This window comes from Hermetia illucens, chromosome 7 (assembly GCF_905115235.1).
Source record: "Hermetia illucens chromosome 7, iHerIll2.2.curated.20191125, whole genome shotgun sequence".
In the NCBI taxonomy this organism is placed as follows: Eukaryota; Metazoa; Arthropoda; class Insecta; order Diptera; family Stratiomyidae; genus Hermetia; species Hermetia illucens.
The window spans coordinates 5,656,614-5,677,448 of record NC_051855.1 but is presented as its reverse complement, the minus strand read 5'-3'; the positions used below and the strand labels follow the sequence as shown (position 1 = coordinate 5,677,448).

The window sequence follows — 20,835 nt, the reverse complement described above, 5'->3', positions numbered from 1 at the left end:
TGCCAAATAATGAAAAAAACACCCGATTTTCGATTTTGAAATTTTAGGGTATCAGAGTCAAAAAGCAAGTGTATAGCCTTTGATTTTTTGATGACGAAAATGGGTAAAAGCTGAAAAATCATTTTTCGAGGATTTAGACGTTAATTTCTCGTTTAGTACTTGCCAAATAATGAAAAAAACACCCGATTTTCGATTTTGAAATTTTAGGGTATCAGAGTCAAAAAGCAAGTGTATAGCCTTTGATTTTTTGATGACGAAAATGGGTAAAAGCTGAAAAATCATTTTTCGAGGATTTAGACGTTAATTTCTCGTTTAGTACTTTCCAAATAATGGAAAAAACACCCGATTTTCGATTTTGAAATTTTAGGGTATCAGAGTCAAAACGCAAGTGTATAGCCTTTGATTTTTTGATGACTAAAATGGGTAAAAGCTGAAAAATCATTTTTCGAGGATTTAGACGTTAATTTCTCGTTTAGTACTTTCCAAATAATGAAAAAAACACCCGATTTTCGATTTTGAAATTTTAGGGTATCAGAGTCAAAAAGCAAGTGTATAGCCTTTGATTTTTTGATGACGAAAATGGGTAAAAGCTGAAAAATCATTTTTCGAGGATTTAGACGTTAATTTCTCGTTTAGTACTTTCCAAATAATGAAAAAAACACCCGATTTTCGATTTTGAAATTTTAGGGTATCAGAGTCAAAAAGCAAGTGTATAGCCTTTGATTTTTTGATGACGAAAATGGGTAAAAGCTGAAAAATCATTTTTCGAGGATTTAGACGTTAATTTCTCGTTTAGTACTTTCCAAATAATGAAAAAAACACCCAATTTTCGATTTTGAAATTTTAGGGTATCAACGTCAAAAAGCAAGTGTATAGCCTTTGATTTTTTGATGACGAAAATGGGTAAAAGCTGAAAAATCATTTTTCGAGGATTTAGACGTTAATTTCTCGTTTAGTACTTTCCAAATAATGAAAAAAACACCCGATTTTCGATTTTGAAATTTTAGGGTATCAGAGTCAAAAAGCAAGTGTATAGCCTTTGATTTTTTGATGACGAAAATGGGTAAAAGCTGAAAAATCATTTTTCGAGGATTTAGACGTTAATTTCTCGTTTAGTACGTTCCAAATAATGAAAAAAACACCCGATTTTCGATTTTGAAATTTTAGGGTATCAGAGTCAAAAAGCAAGTGTATAGCCTTTGATTTTTTGATGACGAAAATGGGTAAAAGCTGAAAAATCATTTTTCGAGGATTTAGACGTTAATTTCTCGTTTAGTACTTTCCAAATAATGAAAAAAAAACCCAATTTTCGATTTTGAAATTTTAGGGTATCAGAGTAAAAAAGCAAGTGTATAGCCTTTGATTTTTTGATGACGAAAATGGGTAAAAGCTGAAAAATCATTTTTCGAGGATTTAGACGTTAATTTCTCGTTTAGTACTTTCCAAATAATGAAAAAAACACCCGATTTTCGATTTTGAAATTTTAGGGTATCAGAGTCAAAAAGCAAGTGTATAGCCTTTGATTTTTTGATGACGAAAATGGGTAAAAGCTGAAAAATCATTTTTCGAGGATTTAGACGTTAATTTCTCGTTTAGTACTTTCCAAATAATGAAAAAAACACCCGATTTTCGATTTTGAAATTTTAGGGTATCAGAGTCAAAAAGCAAGTGTATAGCCTTTGATTTTTTGATGACGAAAATGGGTAAAAGCTGAAAAATCATTTTTCGAGGATTTAGACGTTAATTTCTCGTTTAGTACGCTCCAAATAATGAAAAAAACCCAATTTTCGATTTTGAAATTTTAGGGTATCAGAGTGAAAAAGCAAGTGTATAGCCTTTGATTTTTTGATGACGAAAATGGGGTAATGGGATGTCGTAGGCCAGGATGCCAGACAGCTTTTAGGGATATCGAATTGGTGGACCTCGGCGCAAAAACGGGATATCTGGAGTTCTTTATTAAGGCAGGCCTAGACCGGATACCGGTTGTTGCACTGTTGATGATGATGATGTACGAAACTGGCATAGATGCTCTTGTATCTCGCCGGGAGAAGTGTTTCGAATCGACTGTCGTTTCAAATGTTAGTACCAAATCGTCCATTTCATGTGGAACAACCTAATAGGATAGATCAGCACAATAACTTTTATGATATGAGAAATCATTGCCAATATTTTAAAGATTACATATCAGGAGTTGGTTTCGAAAAATGCTCTGTTTTTTTTAAGAGTGATATTTATTTCACCAAATTTTTCATCTAAACTTTATAATCTCATATTGTTCACATATTTATTTGCTTTCAATAGACAATTTAGACTTGAACATTTGCGAAAATTAAACAAAATTTTTGAAAATGATAATAACAAAGAGTAGAGTCTCCTTGTTTATGATATTGTTTTATAATTCATGTTTTGTTTATGAATTAGTAAAGTTGTTGGTTTGAAGGCCACTTTTTCCCTCTTACTTTGATTTTTTTTTTTTTTTGTTTTGTTCTTTTCATTTATCATTTTATTTAACTCTCACTCATCAATTCATAATTGATTATATTCAATGATCGAAAGAAGGCTGACACAGGAAAGATAGTCTCACATTCATTATATATCATTTTTCTTCCTAAATTTTAATACAATATTATGTATATATATATATATATATATATGTATGTCGAACAATAGTTTATATTTATTGTTTTTTTTGTATTTTATTTTATTTTAGTTCACTCAAATCAAGAGCAATAAACAATAGGCATGAGTCCATAAATATTGTGTGCTTTTAGGCAGAGTTTTAGTAACATATTCGAAATATGTTTTGTACATAGACTTAGTATGAGTTTTGTAATAACATAAAATATAATTTATAGTTTATTTGAATTATATCCCCTGAAAATAATTAAATACACGTCTTCTTAGTTTATCTGGGTTTTTCACTTGATAATATACTTTGTCCACTTGGAATTTGCATATCTCTTTATTTTATCTGAAGTTTGTTTCACTGATGATTTCAGATATTCAATTTCTATAATAAAATAAAAGTGAATATCTTGAAAGGCTTTTCATTACTTTAAAGCTTTCTTAAAGTTTTTTTTTCTTACCGAAACATCATGGAAAAAATAAAATTTCATATACCACTATTTATGGAAGTTTTTTAGTTAATAAAAATCAATATTAGTCATCAAGTCCCACCTATAAAAGAAGTATTATTGCGTCCTATTTCTCACTATTGAATTACCAATTTCACTTACGATTCGTTTAACAATGATCGCTGTCCTCTTATGCATTTGAATATTTCCATATTGTCCCCATATTTCATTTAAATATACACCAATAAATAAAGGAGAAAAAAATTAAAAAAAAAAACACCAATTGAGTGTAAATAAATAATATTTATATAGGGCAATTGTTTTTTATAATTTTACATTGTCTATCACATTAAATGTTATTATTTTCATAATGATTTCATTCAACAGAAATTTTTAAACAGGCTTGAAAGATGCCTATGAATCTAATTTTCAATTGAGACTGATGCTTAAGTACCAAACTTAATTACAATATTTATAGAATATAAAAAATATTGTTTTCATATAACAACAATAACAATAGTTTTGAGCTCCACGTCATTATATTACTAAAAGTCACTATTGGAAATTTAATTTTTTATATGTAAACTATATTTTATGTGCAAAAAAAAAACAGATTGAAACGCATCGAACCATTCACAGAAATTAAAACTATCTTAAGTAAATAGGCTTTGGCGATTTTTGAAAAATGTTGTTTGTTAAAGAGCGTGATTTTTAAGACATTTTTCAAAAGAAACTTAAAACTCTATTTTCAATTTGAGAAGATAGATAGATACTTGTCCTCCTTTGAACCAATATAATTTCTAGATAACATTTTAAAAGAAAAAACTTACACTTTAATCTTAAAAAGGACATAATTTATAGAAAACCTTCTCAAGAAAAGAAACACAATTTATAGAAAATAAAAGACAATTTTCGAGTAATATAATTTACTAAAAATAATTATAACTTAATTTCTAAACTTAAAAGTAAAATATGAAAAGTATAAGACAAAATTATATATAATAGATTGAAGATTCATGTTTATCAGCAAAAGAATGGAATGTCAAAGATATTATTTTTCAACGAGCCCTGAAACAGAATGTTTGTTAATACAATGATAGCAATAGTAATGTGCTTCGTTCAAAAAGTACTTATTTTTACAATTGCAAATCTTATTAGTGTTATTTCTTGCTCTATAGAAAAAAAATCTATATATGTATGTTAACTATTGAAATGGAGTGCTGAAATTGAACATTAATTTTCTCTATTTTTCAATTCTCCCTAATACTGCTGCATTTTATTTTTTTTTTTGTTTGTTTTTATTTTAATGTTTTTATTGTTTTTTTATTGCGTAAATGAGAAAATTTGGCTTTTAGAATTGAAGATTTAGATACAAAATAATTTTCTTTTATATAAATATAATAAATTTACCAAAAAAAATCATATATAGTACCATGAAAGCATATTTCTTCATTTCTTGAATTTCTCTAGATATTTTACTTAAGAAATGAATTATTTTCCGGATTCTGTTGATGTTGTTGTTGCTCTTGTAAATTTTGACTTTCCTCAGCTGCTAAAAGCAATTTCTTTTGCGGATAATTCCATGATTGAATATCCGCTGTACCATAAATTTGGAACATTACATAGGTACAAATTGCTATAATCGATGCAACACCAAATACATGCTGCCATTGTTCAATAGAAGTCTGTTGGACGCATTTTAAAAATAAGAGAAGAAAAAAAAAAGATTAATGGAAAAAATATAGATGAAAGGACTTGGTATTTAGGAAAATAGCGCAGAAATCCTTAAGTCTTAAATGATTTAAGAGCCATTTACATGGCGAGAGTACTGTCATAGGATAACGAGCTCACTATACTTGCGAGAGTCGTGTAGTCACTGGACCTGCGATAGTTGTTATCAAGTGATTAAAACGTTGGCAGCGTACTGTACTCACTGTACTTGCAACAGTTGATGGCAAGCAATGTTTTTTTTTTTTGTGCGTACACGGAGGTTGAAAATCTTAGAAAGACACGTCCGCCGTATTACTTCGCGGGGGTTTGCTCTTAGGCACTCATCCTGCTCCTATTTCCGGCTTTCCTCCTTCTTTGTTCCTTCAACAACTTCTCCTGCATTTGGATGATTGCGGAACCAACCGCAATCCACTTCTCCTCGGACTCCAGCATCTCAGTAACTAAGCTCTCCGAGGTCCCGCTCCTGCCCAGCACCTGGTTTAAGCTCCTTCTCTCCATCGCAAATCGTGGGCAGTGAAACATCACATGCTCTGGATCCTCCGGTATGCCATCGCATCTCAGACAGTTTGGAAAATCATCCAACCCAAAGCGGCGCAGATACTGCCTGTAGCAACCACCGTGTCCCGTGAGGAACTGGGTAATGTGGTAGTTGGTCTCCCCATGTTTTCGCTCAAACCACACCCTAATGTTGGGAATGAGCCTGTGCGTCCACCGACCTATCGTAGACTCGTCCCATCTGCGTTGCCAGAGATCAAGCAACTCTGACCTTGCCGCATTTCTACGCTGTGCATGCCCCTCCATATGTGTTGCATTGTACAGGACACTCATTTCTTTGGCCAGAATGTCAACCGGGATCATGCCTGCCACCACCAATACTGCCTCATCTGATGTGGTTCTAAAAGCACTGCAAACCCTCAAAGCCATCCGCCGGTAAACCGAGTTCACCTGCTTCCGTCTCTGAGAGTTTGCAAGCGCCTCTGCCCACACAGGCGACGAGTAGAGCTGGATGGAGCGCACTACTCCGGCTAGCACCAACCTCCGGCAATGTTTCGGCCCGCCAATATTTGGCAACATTTTTGCAAGTGCCGTGGTGGCACTGGCTGCCTTTTGGCATGCATACTCTAGGTGCTCCCTAAAACTCAATTTGGTGTCAATTATTACCCCCAGGTATTTGATAGCCAGCTTTGATACGACCGTATGTCCACTGACCTCCACTTTCGCAGTATTATTTTTCCTGCGTTTCGTTATTAAGACCGCTTCCGTTTCCGCGTCCGCCAAGGTCAGCCCGGCCTTTTCTAGCCAGGACTTTACCGCTCTCACTGCTTCTGTTGCGTAAACCTCCACATCTTCTGGATGTTTTGCTGCAACAACCACAGCTACTACAGCTACAGCAATTTAGACGATGTTATAATAATAATAATATGTGTAGGCCCAACAATGCAACTGAATCAAGGCCCTGTGATAACGCAACCAATTTCAGTGGTGGCTGCCAAGGCTTTTCTCCGATGGTCCCTTGCTTTTCTTGGTCTGGTAGCTCCTGTTCGTGCGCGTCTGAACTAGCCCCTTCCTGGTCGGTGGTATCTGCCATGGACTCAACGGGAAGCAGGGCCAACCTGTGGATAGGTCGCTTCACAATTCCTTTGATAATACGAACCTCGGATAATTCAGCTCAATGGCCATTGAATTGATGGAATGTCGTCCCCCTTCAATATTACCATCAATCCCCCAGGGACGTTATCCAACCTTTGCTTCCACTTATACTGTTCCTGCAGTTTGTTCAAGTATTCACGAGACCATTTTTTCAAAAATTCAAAAATTATGAGCCACAAACTTCCATTGTGTTAGGAGACCGGATTGGGCTGATTCACCAGCATCATCAGGAGGTGCGTTGAAGGAATCTCCTGTCCTGGGGTGAGAGCAGATGAATAATTTGGGTTGAAAGACAGCGAAGTTATTGGGACCTCGATTATCAGCGTCTCCAACTGCTGGAAGGTCAAAAAAGTGCTGAGAGACTTCGTTGTAAATGATGATTAACGGATCCCCACTTCCCAGGGCCCTCTAAAATGCAGTGCTCTAGAAAGGATGAAGTGGGACTGATCACCTTTGAGCTGACACGTGCTAACAATTCCATCCTGTGCTTCTCTTGACAGTATCATCATCATTATCCGTTGGTGATTGAACAACCGGTATCCGATCTAGGCCTGCCCTTCTCGTTTGACCAGTGCGATTTGATGTTGTTAGTTGGTTGGTTTTTGGTCCTGACATCGCCATCATATATTTCGCGATCTTTTGACACCTGCTCGATCTGGAAGAAGGCAGTTTCTTGGGTTGGGCCTCACACATTCGTCAGGGTCAGCCTAGTCAGTCTTATCAATTTCGTCGGGATACCGAATTCTCTCATGGCCGGTTTTTACCTGGCTATGCTATCATAGGCGGCTTTAAGTCGATGAAAAGATGGTGTAACTGGTGTCCATATTCCAACAGTTTTTCCATCGCTTGCCGCACAGAGAAAATCTGATCTGTTAGTGATTTACCTGGATTGAAGCCTCTTTCTTATAGGCCAACGACGTTCTGGATGTATAGGGATATCCGACCTAGTAAAATAACGGAGAATATCTTATAGATGGTACTCAGCAACAATTGCTGCACTGCGCGATATCTATCTTTTTATGTATGAGACAGATAATGCCTCGTTGCCACTCGTCAGGCATTGATTCGCTGTCTCACACCTTGGGCATAAGTTGATGAACCGCTTGGTGTAATTGGTCACCCCCTTATTTAACCAATTTGGCTGTAATTCCATCAGCTCCTGGCGACTTATGATTTTTAATCCGATGAATTGACAGTATAGCTTGATGTAATTCGCGGAGTTGGTTGCTAGCCCTCACAAAAATGGTTGCATTATCGGAATATATATTACTGCATTACCCGCGCTCGCCTATGAAACGCCACAAGGCTTTATTCTGGGTAATGGCAAATTGCCCATCATCTGGCACAATAGCTTCGGTTTGGCTCTAGTGCATCGCATATAACGTTGGACGACTGCTCGTGTCGCGGATTTGCCTTTTATTGGCCAGTAACGTTGACACGTGATGGTGATTTGGTCCTCTTTTTGGAGACCATGCCTGCCAGTTTCCAGTGAACCGGATCATGTGGGCTACTATTGTAACCAGCCAATGATATGAGTTCCCGTCCCGTATGCCATCAAGTATGCGCATTTGATTGGCTCCAGCAACGTTTTCCAAGGCACAGGCCATGCAAACTCCTTTCGGTGCGGGAAGATAGGTCCATAAAACCAAAAGCAGCATTCTTTGATTTTTTTCGGACTAAAACCCCCGAGATTAAGTCAGCAGGATTTTGTTTGGAGTTGACGTAGCGCTATTACTGGACTATCGTGTGAGCTTGAATAGCGGATACCCTGTTTGCCACGAAAGTGTGGAATGAAGAGGATAATGCGTTGAACCATGATACCGGATTACCATGATTAATCGTTGCATCGGGAGCACATACCTTGGAAATTTGTCCTCATTGAGTGCCTTCAATTGTTCTCTAAAAGCGAGCCATTAGTGGTGAAGATGTTGGGGCATAGATTCGACATAGTCAAAAACCTTCTTTCCATAGTTGTTGGATGAACATTTTCGCAATGACAACAACCGGGCACATGATCCCGAGAGGGTGAAACAGACAGGCCGTGTCTGAACATACATTTCGATGCCGGAGTTGCTCCATGAAGCTCGAATGCAGAAAACATAGAAGTAGACTGGAACAGCTCGGATTGGACGGCTGGCCCTGTGGCCAATATGTCGTTGAGGGAGGTACGTGAAGTGGTCTTGCAAGATGCGTCGAAAACGACACGTAGCTTGGTGGTTGTACTAGTTGTACTGCTTGACGTCGACGTCTCGCATGTGCCCCAGTCGGACATATTCGTCCATGAAGTACTAGGCTTTGACCTCAGATGACTTGTTCAGATTAGTTTCCAAAAATTTGAACCTCTTATTATTATTATTCTGTTAAGGGAAAGTCGCACCGCGTCCTTGAAGAACTATTGTGCCCCTTTTACTGGTTATAGTGTACCTAGTGATCATAGTATCTCAAGCAGGCCTATAACCGTTAGGCACGTTAGTAGGTTCTCTACTTCCAGATCTTTCAGCTCACTTGTGAACCTCTTAATCGCCATGCAGTAAGGATCTCCTAGTTCAGACGTCCCTTCAATAAAAGGCACCCGTACTACGAAGCGTCCTGTATTGTCCCGTACCGTCATCATCATCGTGGCACTACAGGCCGACGTCAGGCCTTGGCTGCCTGGATGCGTTGGCGCCAATCCGTCGGCCTTCTTTCAAAAGGATCAGTCAACCTGTTCTGGATTTTGACCTGTGAGATGAAGTTGGTTATAGTCATCTTCGTCAGTCTTACTAGTTTAGCTGGTATACCAAATTGCAGCATTATCGTCTACAGTACTCCATCATCTATACTGTCATACGCCTGCTTGAGGTCGACAAAACTTTGGTACAAGTCAACGTTATATTCTCAGCACTGTTGCAGGATTAGTTGTGGAGCGATTCGGCCTGAAACCGGCTTGGTAATCGCCAACTCCCGTACCGTAGTTTGAAGAAAATGTTCCTCACAGCGCCGTTCAGCAGCCGTTAATGGACATGGCTGGTAATCGACTTTTTCTCAAGTTCCCAAAATTTCGACAGCTGCTCTTCCAAGGACTGCTCTTTTGTGTGGATGGTACAGTCCGGCTCATTATTCGTATCGGAGTTTTCGGAAGACACTACCCTGTCCGGTATTACCCAGCCGAGTAGTGTCTTTTAGAGTGCCGGGCAGACTGTTGCCAAATTTAATTTGTCCAACAGAGAGGAGCTCAGCGTCAAATTCTATGCCTATTAATAGATCGATCTGAGCCGATTGCTAAATGTTGGATCTGTCATGCGAATATTTACAGGCAACAATCAATTGCTGGGGTCCAATTGCCAGTAAGGTTGAGGCGATGTAATCCTTTTAATAACAATAGTGTCCATCGCCATTTTATATTCCGTGATGGGTGACTGAATGGACAGCTTGACTTTGCATGAGCTACCTTCTTGGCCCCCCTCTGATGTTTACCTTTTTGCTCAGGCGTTTTAGTCCTAGGCCGGTAGTTATGTCCTCTGAGATTAGGTTCACCCACTGAGGATGTGAACCATTGCAGTGGCTAATAACGCGTGCCTGCTGTATTCGGCAGAAGGAGACTCCTTTTTGCCGCTTTTGTGATGAGGGCCTGGCTTCGTTGTGCATTGTGATTCCAAAGCCTGGAACCTGCTGCCAGTGAACGCTAGCAATGCTTCCAGGCATTGTAGCTCTCTAAAATCAGTGAGTGCTTGCTCGTATAAGCTCCGCCTGGTTTTGTCCGACTTTCGAAGGACCAAGTGTACTAGAATAGGGTCTCAAGCACTAGCTGACACGCCTATATTCTTGAGACCCAGTAGAGGCACTGCTTTGTGGTGTCGTGGAGCATTTTTAAACTAGCGACTGTCTCAACTGTAAGAATTGGCTGGGATAAGAGACGACTAAGGAAGGCTGTTGTTATTATAAAGACCCTGCAACAAAGTCGGGGCAGTCTTCTAATTAACGTCTGAGATTATGAAGTGCCGTGTGAGGCGTTCAGCTTCACCCGGGAAGTTGTTTTTTAGGCATCAAATCTTTTGGCAATTGCTAATGGCATGGTTATGCACCATTTGACTAAACAAGTTGTGGAATTGAGGCCATTTCAAATAATCGCCGTCGAACTTCGGAATCACTATTTCGAGAAGCTTTGGTGTCGCTTTGCAGATTGATTGACTTGCGGTACCCTGATTGCGCTCCTGGCACAGGATGTGCTTGAGCCGAATGATGGCTGCTTGTAGCTGTTGCTCCGTGTTGTGGTAAGTGTTGGCGGAGTAAGAGGCAAGCTGCTGGTCAGTGCTCTTTTGCTCCAGCTCGCGAAGTTGGATTTCGTAACGCTGGAGCATTGTCACCTTGATTTCGCAAAAGTCCCCGATAGGCACAGTTTCCGCTTCGAGGAGTGGCAGCCTGCGCTGGCCGGGCTTAAGCAATATTTGTTCTCAGTGAATTTCATTAATGCTTCGCTGGCTCCAGTTAGCGCTGGTTCAGATTCGGCAGTGGTCAGTCGGGCTGTTTCCAACCTCTCAGTAATTTTGGCCTTGTAATCGTCATAAACCATCTTGACCTGACCGTAGTAGTCAGTTGCTATGTAAGGTAGCTCATCTGAGCTGTGGACCGAGCCGATGGATGTTCGCATTGTCGGCATCCAACTAGAGCCAAAGTTCTTCCAATCGCGTAAGGGTGCGTTGAAGAAAGTCAACGGTACACCGTTCCAGAGACAATTTTTTAAGGTTGACCTAGGGAGGTCTGCTGCGCCGATAGTGATTCCATAGTTTGATGGAGGTGAACGAAATTACGTCGAGGTCACCAATGTTTTTTGCGTATGTTATATGATATGTCATGTTTTTTAATAGAGCACTTCATTCGAGACCGCTGGGGTAGTCTACAGGCTTACGTACCCTCTAGGAGACAACGTGGTACTTTAAATGGGGCAGTGGTAACACGCACGGAGACAACGTTCTCACGAAGATACTCTCGCCTGTAAATGGGTCTTAACGACTAAAGGCGAGTATATTGCCTATGAAAGGCTAGAAAGTATTGCTTTTCTGCATAAATAATAAAAATAAAATAAAAATAAATACTCACCTCATTTGTAACAATAAATCCTGTAATAACAGGTGATAAAAATGATGCAGTCATATGAATAGTTTGAGCAAACGCGAGAACTGGGCCGGCTAAATTTGGTGCAATATCAACAATACTGGCCATTGCACCTGCATATGAGGCCGTTATCAGTGTAACTGCTATGAACCATATAATCAACACTAATACAATGTTATCATCAATGTATCCAATTATTAGTATCAAAATTCCAGGAATGATCTGCGACACTGCTGTGAATAGTTTACGTACATTCGTCAAAGACATCACCTTGCGTTTAACAAATAAATCAGCGACATAACAAAAGAGCACTGACGAGAAATATGAACACAAAAATGGTGTCCCCGACAGTAAGCCGTTTTGTTGTATACTAAATCCAAGGATATGTTTCATGTAAAGTGGGCCGGACATGATGAACTGATAGTGCACCCAAATTCGTCCGAAAGTTGTTACACCAATAGACCAGGCCGGCAAAGAGGTAAATATCAAACGCCAGGGAACCTTCATGCCTTGGCCATCGCGCACTTCGTGGGAGACATTCATCTCGATATATTCTCGTTCGGCAATAGTAATCCTTGGATGCTCTGCGGGGGTGTTGAATGCCAAAAAGTACCACATTATACACCACAACATTCCAATTGTCCCAGTTGTATAAAAAACAAGCCTCCAGCCGAAGTGTTTGATAATAAAGCCGCAAAGTGGATAGGTTAGGCCAATACCAATGCTGAAACCCTGGAGAAACAAGGGAGAGGAATACAATGGTAAAATATTTATCATATTAAAGTTCGTAAAATATTTTGAAGAAGTCATTAATAAAACGTCGGATTTTATCTAAAACTAGCACTGAGTCCCAAGCATTTAGGCTCGGACGATCCTACCTACTCAAAAAAAATAAGGGGGCTCTAGTGGTGGTGGCCGGTGATAGGTTAATGGGGGAATCTGTCGAGAACTCCCCGTAATATCGAGCACCTATCCATAGTTTGAACCAAACTCTGTAAGAGTCCTAGGACATCCCTGCTCGTGTGTTGCACCGGTGCCATTACAGTACAGCCAGAAATGAGAGGGTCCAACATCTCTAACGCCGAACCACACCTTCGGCACTGATCGTTCTCCACCTGTCTTCTCTTTCGATGACACTAGTGACTTCGACGCGATGGTTACGTAGGGAATGCAACATTGACATAGGCTTGACGTTTGAAATTATGAGCCCCGTGTGGACCACCAGCTTCAGAATCGTTTCCATTGCGAGTGTAAATCGGTTATGCCTCACTCAAGTGCCTCCTTGTATTTAAGTTTTTTTCCAATTAGGTCCACCCTTCCGTGCTCGACACTGTTTCCCCTTCCCCACATGAAGCCTGCTTTGAAAGTTCGAAATAGTCTTATTCGGGGTTAGATACCCAACGTAATTCCTTAACACCTAATCCCGACAAAATGGTTCCCTAGATGTTAGGCCTAAACCTGAAGCCCATCAAGTAACCCACATCCTAGCCCTTTCCAGTTCTAAAGTTCGGATACTACCGGAGCCTGCAGTTTGTCCACTCGGACGCACCACGATCCCTACAGAGAACACAACCGTCATTTTCGTCGCAAATTTTTGCGTTGTGACCTACATCACCACACCTACCATATAGCATGTAGGCATCCTGTTCGATCCGGAGAAGGTTGTAGACGTGTGACTATAGGTAAAATACATGAAACACTTCATGGGAGCTACCCGTATTTTTATCCTACAGACCCTTCCAAACCATTCGTTATTTTCCCGCTTTTTTGCGACTTTCATCATAGTCAGTTTTTGATTCCAAGAATTGGTGATGCCAATCCGGATATTAGTTGCCCCTGGGCATTCACAGTTGAGAGTCTCTTACATTTCGGTTTTCTCTGTAACAGGGTCAAGATCTTCGATTTCGAAGCACTCTAGACTAGATACCAGAGCCTTCACTTCCAGTAGCCTCACAGAATGTGTCCCCGTCGGTTACCTTTGGATTTAATTCAACGAGGGTTTCGCCAGCCCTTGTTTTCAGCATAGAAGATACTAAAGCTTCACTTCACAGTCCGAGCTTGATTTTACAGCACGTCTCGCTGAGTACATCCGCAAAGGTCCTGCCTTCTGTTAGTTTAATGCTGGCTATCTAATCGTCCTTTGTTTTCTCGCCCATTCTTTTGTTGCTGCACCACCTACATTCGCCTTGACTGATGGGTTGCTCCCTTTTGTCTTTCTGTACCTTTCTTTCAGATGCATCTTGCTTTCTGTGCTTTTTCAACAGTTCTCTTCTCAGTAGGAATCACGGCTGTGTTCTGTTGCTCCCCATATCAGCATGTAGATGAAAATGCATTCCAGAGGCTATTCCAGTTGCACTTCCCGGTTTTGAAGTCGTTACTGACATTCTTTCTGGAAGAAATTTGTAGATAGCATTCGCTTCACAACGGTCGCGTACTTCCGAAAAAGCATTTCCCTTTTAAATCTGGTAAGCGTATTTAACTCGCACTCGGCCTAAGGTAAAAGTCTGCTGCCCGGTTTCACCAATCACCCGCACTGCGGGCATTTTAGCCCTTGATACACCTTTCCCTGAGCGCCTCTGCTTGTCCTTTGCTTGTTCCGCAACCGCCAAGTCGATAATGAGTTGCTCTTTGCAACCCCTTGACCCGACCCGGCAGCCCTTCTGATCCTCGGACAAAATATTGTTGGTTTCGAGGTGAGCATTGACCCTTCCAATAATAATGGAAGTTATGAATTTGTAGAGGGTTGATATGCAGGTAATCGGTCTTGTGTCCACGGGATCCTGCACTGTGTCCTTTTTAGGGATAAGATTGATAAATCCCATAGTGAGGAAGGGATGGAATTCCACCCGACGACTAATGACCTGATTTATACTATGTGCTATCTGACTGGGTAGGTAGGTATCAGTGGCTATGACACAAGCTCCTACGACCGTGACTGTTGTTATGAGAGCGGCAGGCCAGAGTTCAGTCGGATCAGATCTTTAGCTCTCCCACTATGCAGCTAGAAATCTCTCAGAGGTCCTCAAAGAATGGTTTATCCAGTGTTCGTAGCCTGATTCTAGCTAGAGCTGGCAATCGCAAAGGAAGTGCCTGAGAGTTTGTATGACGACGTAAGGTATGACGAGTCTGGCGGCATGGTCCCCTATGGGCCAATGCCCCGTGCAGACCGCCGTAGTCTTGTATGCATCTACACGCGTCTGGCACGGGGGCTCTCGTGATCGGGTTTTGTTATAAATGGGCCGAATCCTCCTTGACTTGGCACAGGTGATGGGTCTTCGCCATCTAAGGTCCGCGGTTACTAAGTAGTGCTAGTAGATTCCAGAAATCCTGCACATGATCCAGACCAGGATCCCTCCAGCTTTTCGAACTGTTTATGGCTCACCTAGCCTTCTATTCTGTAACATTCGCAAAATTCATGCCAGAAGTAGTTACATGGCCTTCGGCGGTGATCCACTCAGTATGCTCAGCATGATTGGCGAGTAACTTCCTAAGTCCACCCCAATATTCTCTCGCTTCCGTCACCAAAAACTGTACTGTGTGAACGGTCTGCTGGGATTCCCTTGGAAATCTGGAGATCTCCGCTGATTCCTCGCATACCTTCCATCCTGGAGACATCTGGAGTGACTTTCATCATACCGTCATATCTGACTGCATAAAACAGAAAGTTTCTGCTTGAGTGTCTATTCTAAAGGTCCATTCCAGAATTCGGGGTAGGCTAATATGTGGGGGCACAGAATTCACTCAAAAGGAACTAGGAGAGATAAGATATCTTTGGGTTAGCAACCTGCAACCCTCAAAATCTGTTATCCTCCGAAACGGCGACCACGCTCCGGAACCAAACTGATCAGTTGCTCTCGTCAACGATTTTTGATTGGATTCTGAAATGTGCGAAAGTTTCTCGACGAGGGTACCGAGGCAAGTCAGAATGTTCCCTTGCTGCCAGTAGATAGGAAGAGGCTTTAGAATGCTGCAGATTAATTCGGTCAACCTTTATGTTTGTAGATATAAGTGTAGTCTAATGTGAAAACCGACGCTAACTGAAGAGCCTGCAGGGTCCAGTGCGAGTCCTACCGGAATTACCAGCTTGTCCCCACCGTCTGCCGAAAGTTCCGCTTTCTTGATGGTGTAGCAACGCCCATGTGCTCACTCCCAAGAAGCTTCACCTTCTTTACAAGTACCTTCAACTGTCGTCGGCTAGGAGACTCCCCAAGTTCACGGTGTCCGAGCTGCATAAATCCGTTTCCACATAGCGGTATTAGACCAGTTGCGTCCACATCTCCAGTTTGCCTTTCCTAGTAGAGGCGGAAGAGAAGGCTTTAACAGGCAGCATTTAGCCTGTAGTTCCCTCTTCTTTGCCGTTAAAGTTTCCTTCTGCTGAGCCTTCCTGCCGCGCTTTCTGAGAGAACTAGGCAACAGTGCCATCAACAAAGCGACCGTAGTCAGGTTTCCTCTTCATGTCATTATGAGATTTACTGTGCTCTCTTTACTGGCTGACCGCGCCGTAGACCCTGAGTACAGGCTTTCCATCAAAATGGAGAGCATGGCATCCACAGATTTCTCCGTTGGAAACTATGAATCTGTTGAGGCCACCAAATTCAGTGCGATTCGATTGCTCAAAGTCGCGGATATATTTGGAGGATCAAGACATTCTGAGGTTAAGCGAGACAAGATGGAAGGGGGGGGGGGGGGGGGGGTGTCTTTGAGAACATTCGTCTCCCTTTTGGCAACATAACGCAATATTGCGATCGTGAGAGGTGATATGAATGCCAAGATGGGCCCTGCTAACCTAGCTCGGATATGTAGTGGGGAAGCATGGTTTTGGGACCGTAATGACAATGGTGGGAAATTCGGAGCTTCCTTGAGTTCCCATCGCCTCGTTAACCGTGGCCTATTAATCGAATACAGAGCCTGCAATAAGTTAGATTGGGCTTCGAATGACCTTCAATGCACATCTAATTAATTGGCGACATCGCGATCAGCAGTAGGTTTAAGAGTTGTCTTCTGGATATGCGAAACAAGAGAGGCACTAATTTCAGCTTCGAGCAACATCAACACGCAACGACCCAACACCCCCCCCCCCCCTAGCTAAAAGTATCGTGGAATTCATTTAAAAACATTTCAGAAACTTCATCGACAGTCAACGGAAGGTTCCGCACTACATCCTGTAGTGAGCACATCATCTGGATCTTCTGGATCATTTTGGAATGTTGGAAATGCATACCACTACTTCACCCTCTCTTCATCGATTTAAAGAAGGCTTTCAATAACCTGAACTAGGTAAGAGCTGCTATGAGAAGAACAGGAGGAGTAGAAATAGTCGCCTCTTAATTCAGAGTTGGTCTCCAGCATTTACGAAGGATAACAGCTCACAGCTAGCGTTCACCCCCTGGCTCTAGCTAAAGCTAGGTAATCACTTGGGAAGTGCCTCCGGGTTTCGCCCTCTACTCCGCAAGTTCGGCAATGAGAATTGTAGGGTTTACCGAGTCCGCCGGCATGGTCACCTATAGGCCAGTGCCCCACATAAACCGCCGGGATCCATCCGTATACATGCCTCCTATCTGAACTATTCTACGAAGGAACAGCGAATAGGTAACACTTTAGAAGGACGACAACTCCATTATTGAAGATGCCGTACAACGGAATTCATATCTCAGAGTGGGCCACAAATCAGTCACCTAAGGTTCACATGACCCACAATAGTGGAGAAGGAGTATATGATTCCCAGGAAAACCTGGGGGGCGTTGAAACATATTTCTTCGAACCGGCAACGATGGGGCATCCCCGCGGTGGACACGTTATGGTTGATATTGTAACGCCAACATTGGGAAAAGAGGAACATCTAACACTTTCCTCTCTCCAACTTCACTCGGAAGTTGAAGCGCCAAGAAATAATTATAGGGCAAATTTTGCGAAGTTACCTCTATTCGTCTTGAGAATGATGGGGTTCTAAGTCCGCATCAACTTAATGCTGGACCGGACCAAGTGGGGAGCAACTTACTCCCTCTTTCCTCGTCCACGGACCCCTCGCTTAGGACTTGCACCCAAAATTCTCTCTTTATATGTAGATATATATAAAGAAGAATGAGAGACAGCGCGATGGTTGAGGGGGTAGAGCGTCAGCCTCCCAATCTCGTTGCTCTGGGTTCGAATCCTAGTCGTCATGGATGCTTGCGTTCGTCTTGTGTTTGTCTCGCTGCTGTGAGTTTATCACCTGCACAGTATTAAGTGTTACGATAGTGAAACTGAAGCACAACCTGACTGTGTAGACGCTCTATATTCCCCCAAGAAGTGAACTGGAAACACTATTCTTCTTTGACGATCCATTACCCCGGGTTCAAATCCTGATCCATAATGCATATTTTGGATTTGCGATTTTGGAAAAATGGAGCGCAATCTCATTAAAACCAAAATGGGGGGAAAATTAGGAGTGAAAAGGAAGGGAATGCGTGAATGCAGTAATCTTAGCAAAGAAGTGTAGCAGGACATCAGAGGCACGAACCACCGACTGCATTGATGGTGGTGGATTCAACTCCATCACAACACTGCCGCCAGCACAACTAGCGATCTGGAACGAGGCCGGCGCACAGCTCATCGAGAGGAGTTCACACCCTACTCCGCGGAGATGGTGTACGGGGAGAATCTGCGGCTCCCCGCCGACCCTGTGCAGGATATCAGAGCAGGATTAAGTAACTCCAGCATGCTGCGTCTGCTCAGGGACGAAGTTTCGAAACTACGGTCGACTCCTCCTTCCCGACATACGACACCGGGGGTCGATACCAGGGACCTCGCGACGTGCTAGCAGATCCCCATTCGGATTGACGTTGCACCCACCTTAGAAGGGTCCCTTTAAAGTCCTAAAGCGACGGAAGCACTCTTTCAAGCTTGACGTTTGAGGGTGGACTCAAATGGGTCTCGTTGTCGAGGTTGAGAGCCTTCACCGAACCGGGGAACACTCCAAAAAAGCGTCTGCGAAGCGTCAGGTTCGCCCGATGACCTCATTGGAGGGATCACGTCCCGGGTTACTCTGCGGAACCCATGCCATTTCAGCTGGAGGCGGAGTGATGTGGCGGCATATCACAGGCAAGAACCACCGACTGCATTGCCGGCGGTGAATAAACTTCCACCAGATGATTTGAAATAAAGACAATTTTACTAAATATAATAACACAATCTACTCACCTGGAAACTGGACATAAATCGGCTCCTTTCAGCTGGAGGTATCCAATATCCAACCAATGCATACATAGCAGGCCATGTTAACCCTGAGGCAAAGCCTTGTATTGAACGTAAAACAATCAGAACACCATAGTGCAAGGATGCAGCGTATGGTATTCCAAGACTGCAAACGGCCGTGGCAAACTGTGACCAACCAAAAACATTTTTCGTTCCAAAATATTGAGTAGCAACACCACCAACCACTTGAGAAAGGACATAACACCAATAGAATGATCCTAGAATTGCTGCTTTTGTTGTTGAAGACCAGTCGAATTCGCCACTATCCGCAACTGGCTAAAGTTTTGAATTTAATTAATTTTAAATTAATTTCTGTATAATTTTTTATTTGTATTCAATAAGTTAAAATTAATAAATTAAAATGTTTCAATTTTTTATTAATTATTATTAAAAAAGAAATAAATATTTAAATTGATTAATTTTAATAATTAAAATAATTTTTAAATGTCTATCAAGTTGCAATTAATATAGCTTTGCATGAACATTACATAATGACAAATCGTAAGTAGTGTAATTAGTAATACCTGGCTTTCGGAAGCCTTGGAATAAAAGGTAAATCCCTCCCCTGACGTCCCCGAAGTGCCCTAGTAAGTAGTTATGATCCCCTAGCTAGCAGGATACCTGAGTCCTAGATAGCCTTAAGAAAGCTCCTGGGTGAAGACCGAACCGCGAATGGCCGCTACACGTCGGGAGACACTAGGAGTCCCTCTCTCTGTCGACGTCGTTGGGGTGATGTGAGCCTAGCTCTGCCAACTTGATAATTGTGACGTGGAGCCAGCCCCTTCGGGACCCTGGTCGGGTAGTGTGCATTGAACCGGTGTTGGTGGACCGCGTTGCCCCGAATAAACGCTGATCCGTCCGTGAGTTCCGGGATCAGCGAAGTGTAGGCCAGGCCTCAGGGAACTGGGGTAGGGGATGTGTTCCTGAGAGTAGACGCGTTCCTGACTATTGCGGCTCGGTTCCTTGCGCATAATGCGATGGTGAATTTTCCATGGAGAATAATCATAATACAAAAAAAAATCAACGAAATATCAGGGAAGGAAGGAGGAACAGCACAAAAATGCGTCCCTCACCGCAACGACCAGCGAAAGAGGTAGCGAGGGCTGAAATACCTTATGTGACACCGGGACGGCCAAATAAAGAGGATGCCCTACCAAGTGGCGCGACTGACGGTGGAGGGACGGCAACTCCAACACCCTGTAGTGTTCCTGTTTCTAAAAAAAATCCAGTCAGAATCGCTAGTCCTGAGCAGGTGGATGCGGACGCGAATCGAGTAGAAGTGCAGTCGATGGTCCTAGCTAAAGCTGAAGAATAAAGACTCATCAGCAAATGCGCGGCAGTGGTGAAGCGTATGCGTTCGGCAGCGTTTCTCCAGAAGAGCGTTAGCAAAGGCGTTAAAAAGTGGAGATGGAACTGGAGGAACTGCTGGACCGCATCTCCTTCTACAAGCGAACGTGGAGAGCAACGGAAGACACGTGGATACTGCAAGCACCAAACGGATCGCAGATAGCCCACTGCAAAGCGAACTGGGGAAAAGGCGGAAAGAGGAAGACGTGCCTGAAGGAGACTTTATCGAAGTAGTTTCGAGGGGCAGAAGGGCAAGAAGGCGCCGCTGACCCGTCTGTTCAAAGACAAGGAGGCTACAAACCAAAAGCCTAGACCGTCGGCTTTGCTTATTAAGCCAATGAAAAGCAAGACATTTGTGGAAGTCCTTAGTGAAATGCACTACAAGGTGAAACCCGAAGAGAGCCGAGCAGAACTGTCTTTCATACGGGAAACGAAGGGTGACGAAGTTCTCGTCGAACTAGATGACTAGCAAGAATACGTTCCAGCGATGAAAAGGTCTATGTGCTCTCTCGAAATGCGAGATTTTGACTGCCTCACAGAAAAATGTCCAGACGTAACTAACGTCCGAATATGTATCACCTCTGTAAATCCTTAAAGCCAAAAAATTGCTGCGATGGGAGTTCTCAAGCAATATGCAAGGGAACTCCTTAGCAGCAGGATAAACCCTATCAAGTGCTACAGAAATTTGGACTATGGACACACGTTA

The 20,835-nt window shown here is 42.2% G+C and overlaps 1 protein-coding gene across 2 annotated transcripts in view; it reads right to left on the bottom strand.

Moving 5' to 3' along the window:
• Positions 1 to 2,212: 2,212 nt before the first annotated feature.
• The window catches only part of LOC119660795 (sialin), a 65,230-nt gene continuing 46,607 nt past the window's right edge, over positions 2,213 to 20,835 (bottom strand). For both annotated transcript variants that reach the window (XM_038069611.1, XM_038069612.1), the window contains exons 4-6: positions 18,729 to 19,058; positions 11,535 to 12,281; positions 2,213 to 4,759 (exon numbers count right to left, since the gene is read on the bottom strand). In XM_038069611.1, coding sequence (XP_037925539.1) covers positions 4,550 to 4,759; positions 11,535 to 12,281; positions 18,729 to 19,058 — 1,287 coding nt within the window. In that variant the 3' untranslated portion in view covers positions 2,213 to 4,549. The remainder of the gene's footprint in view (positions 4,760 to 11,534; positions 12,282 to 18,728; positions 19,059 to 20,835) is intronic.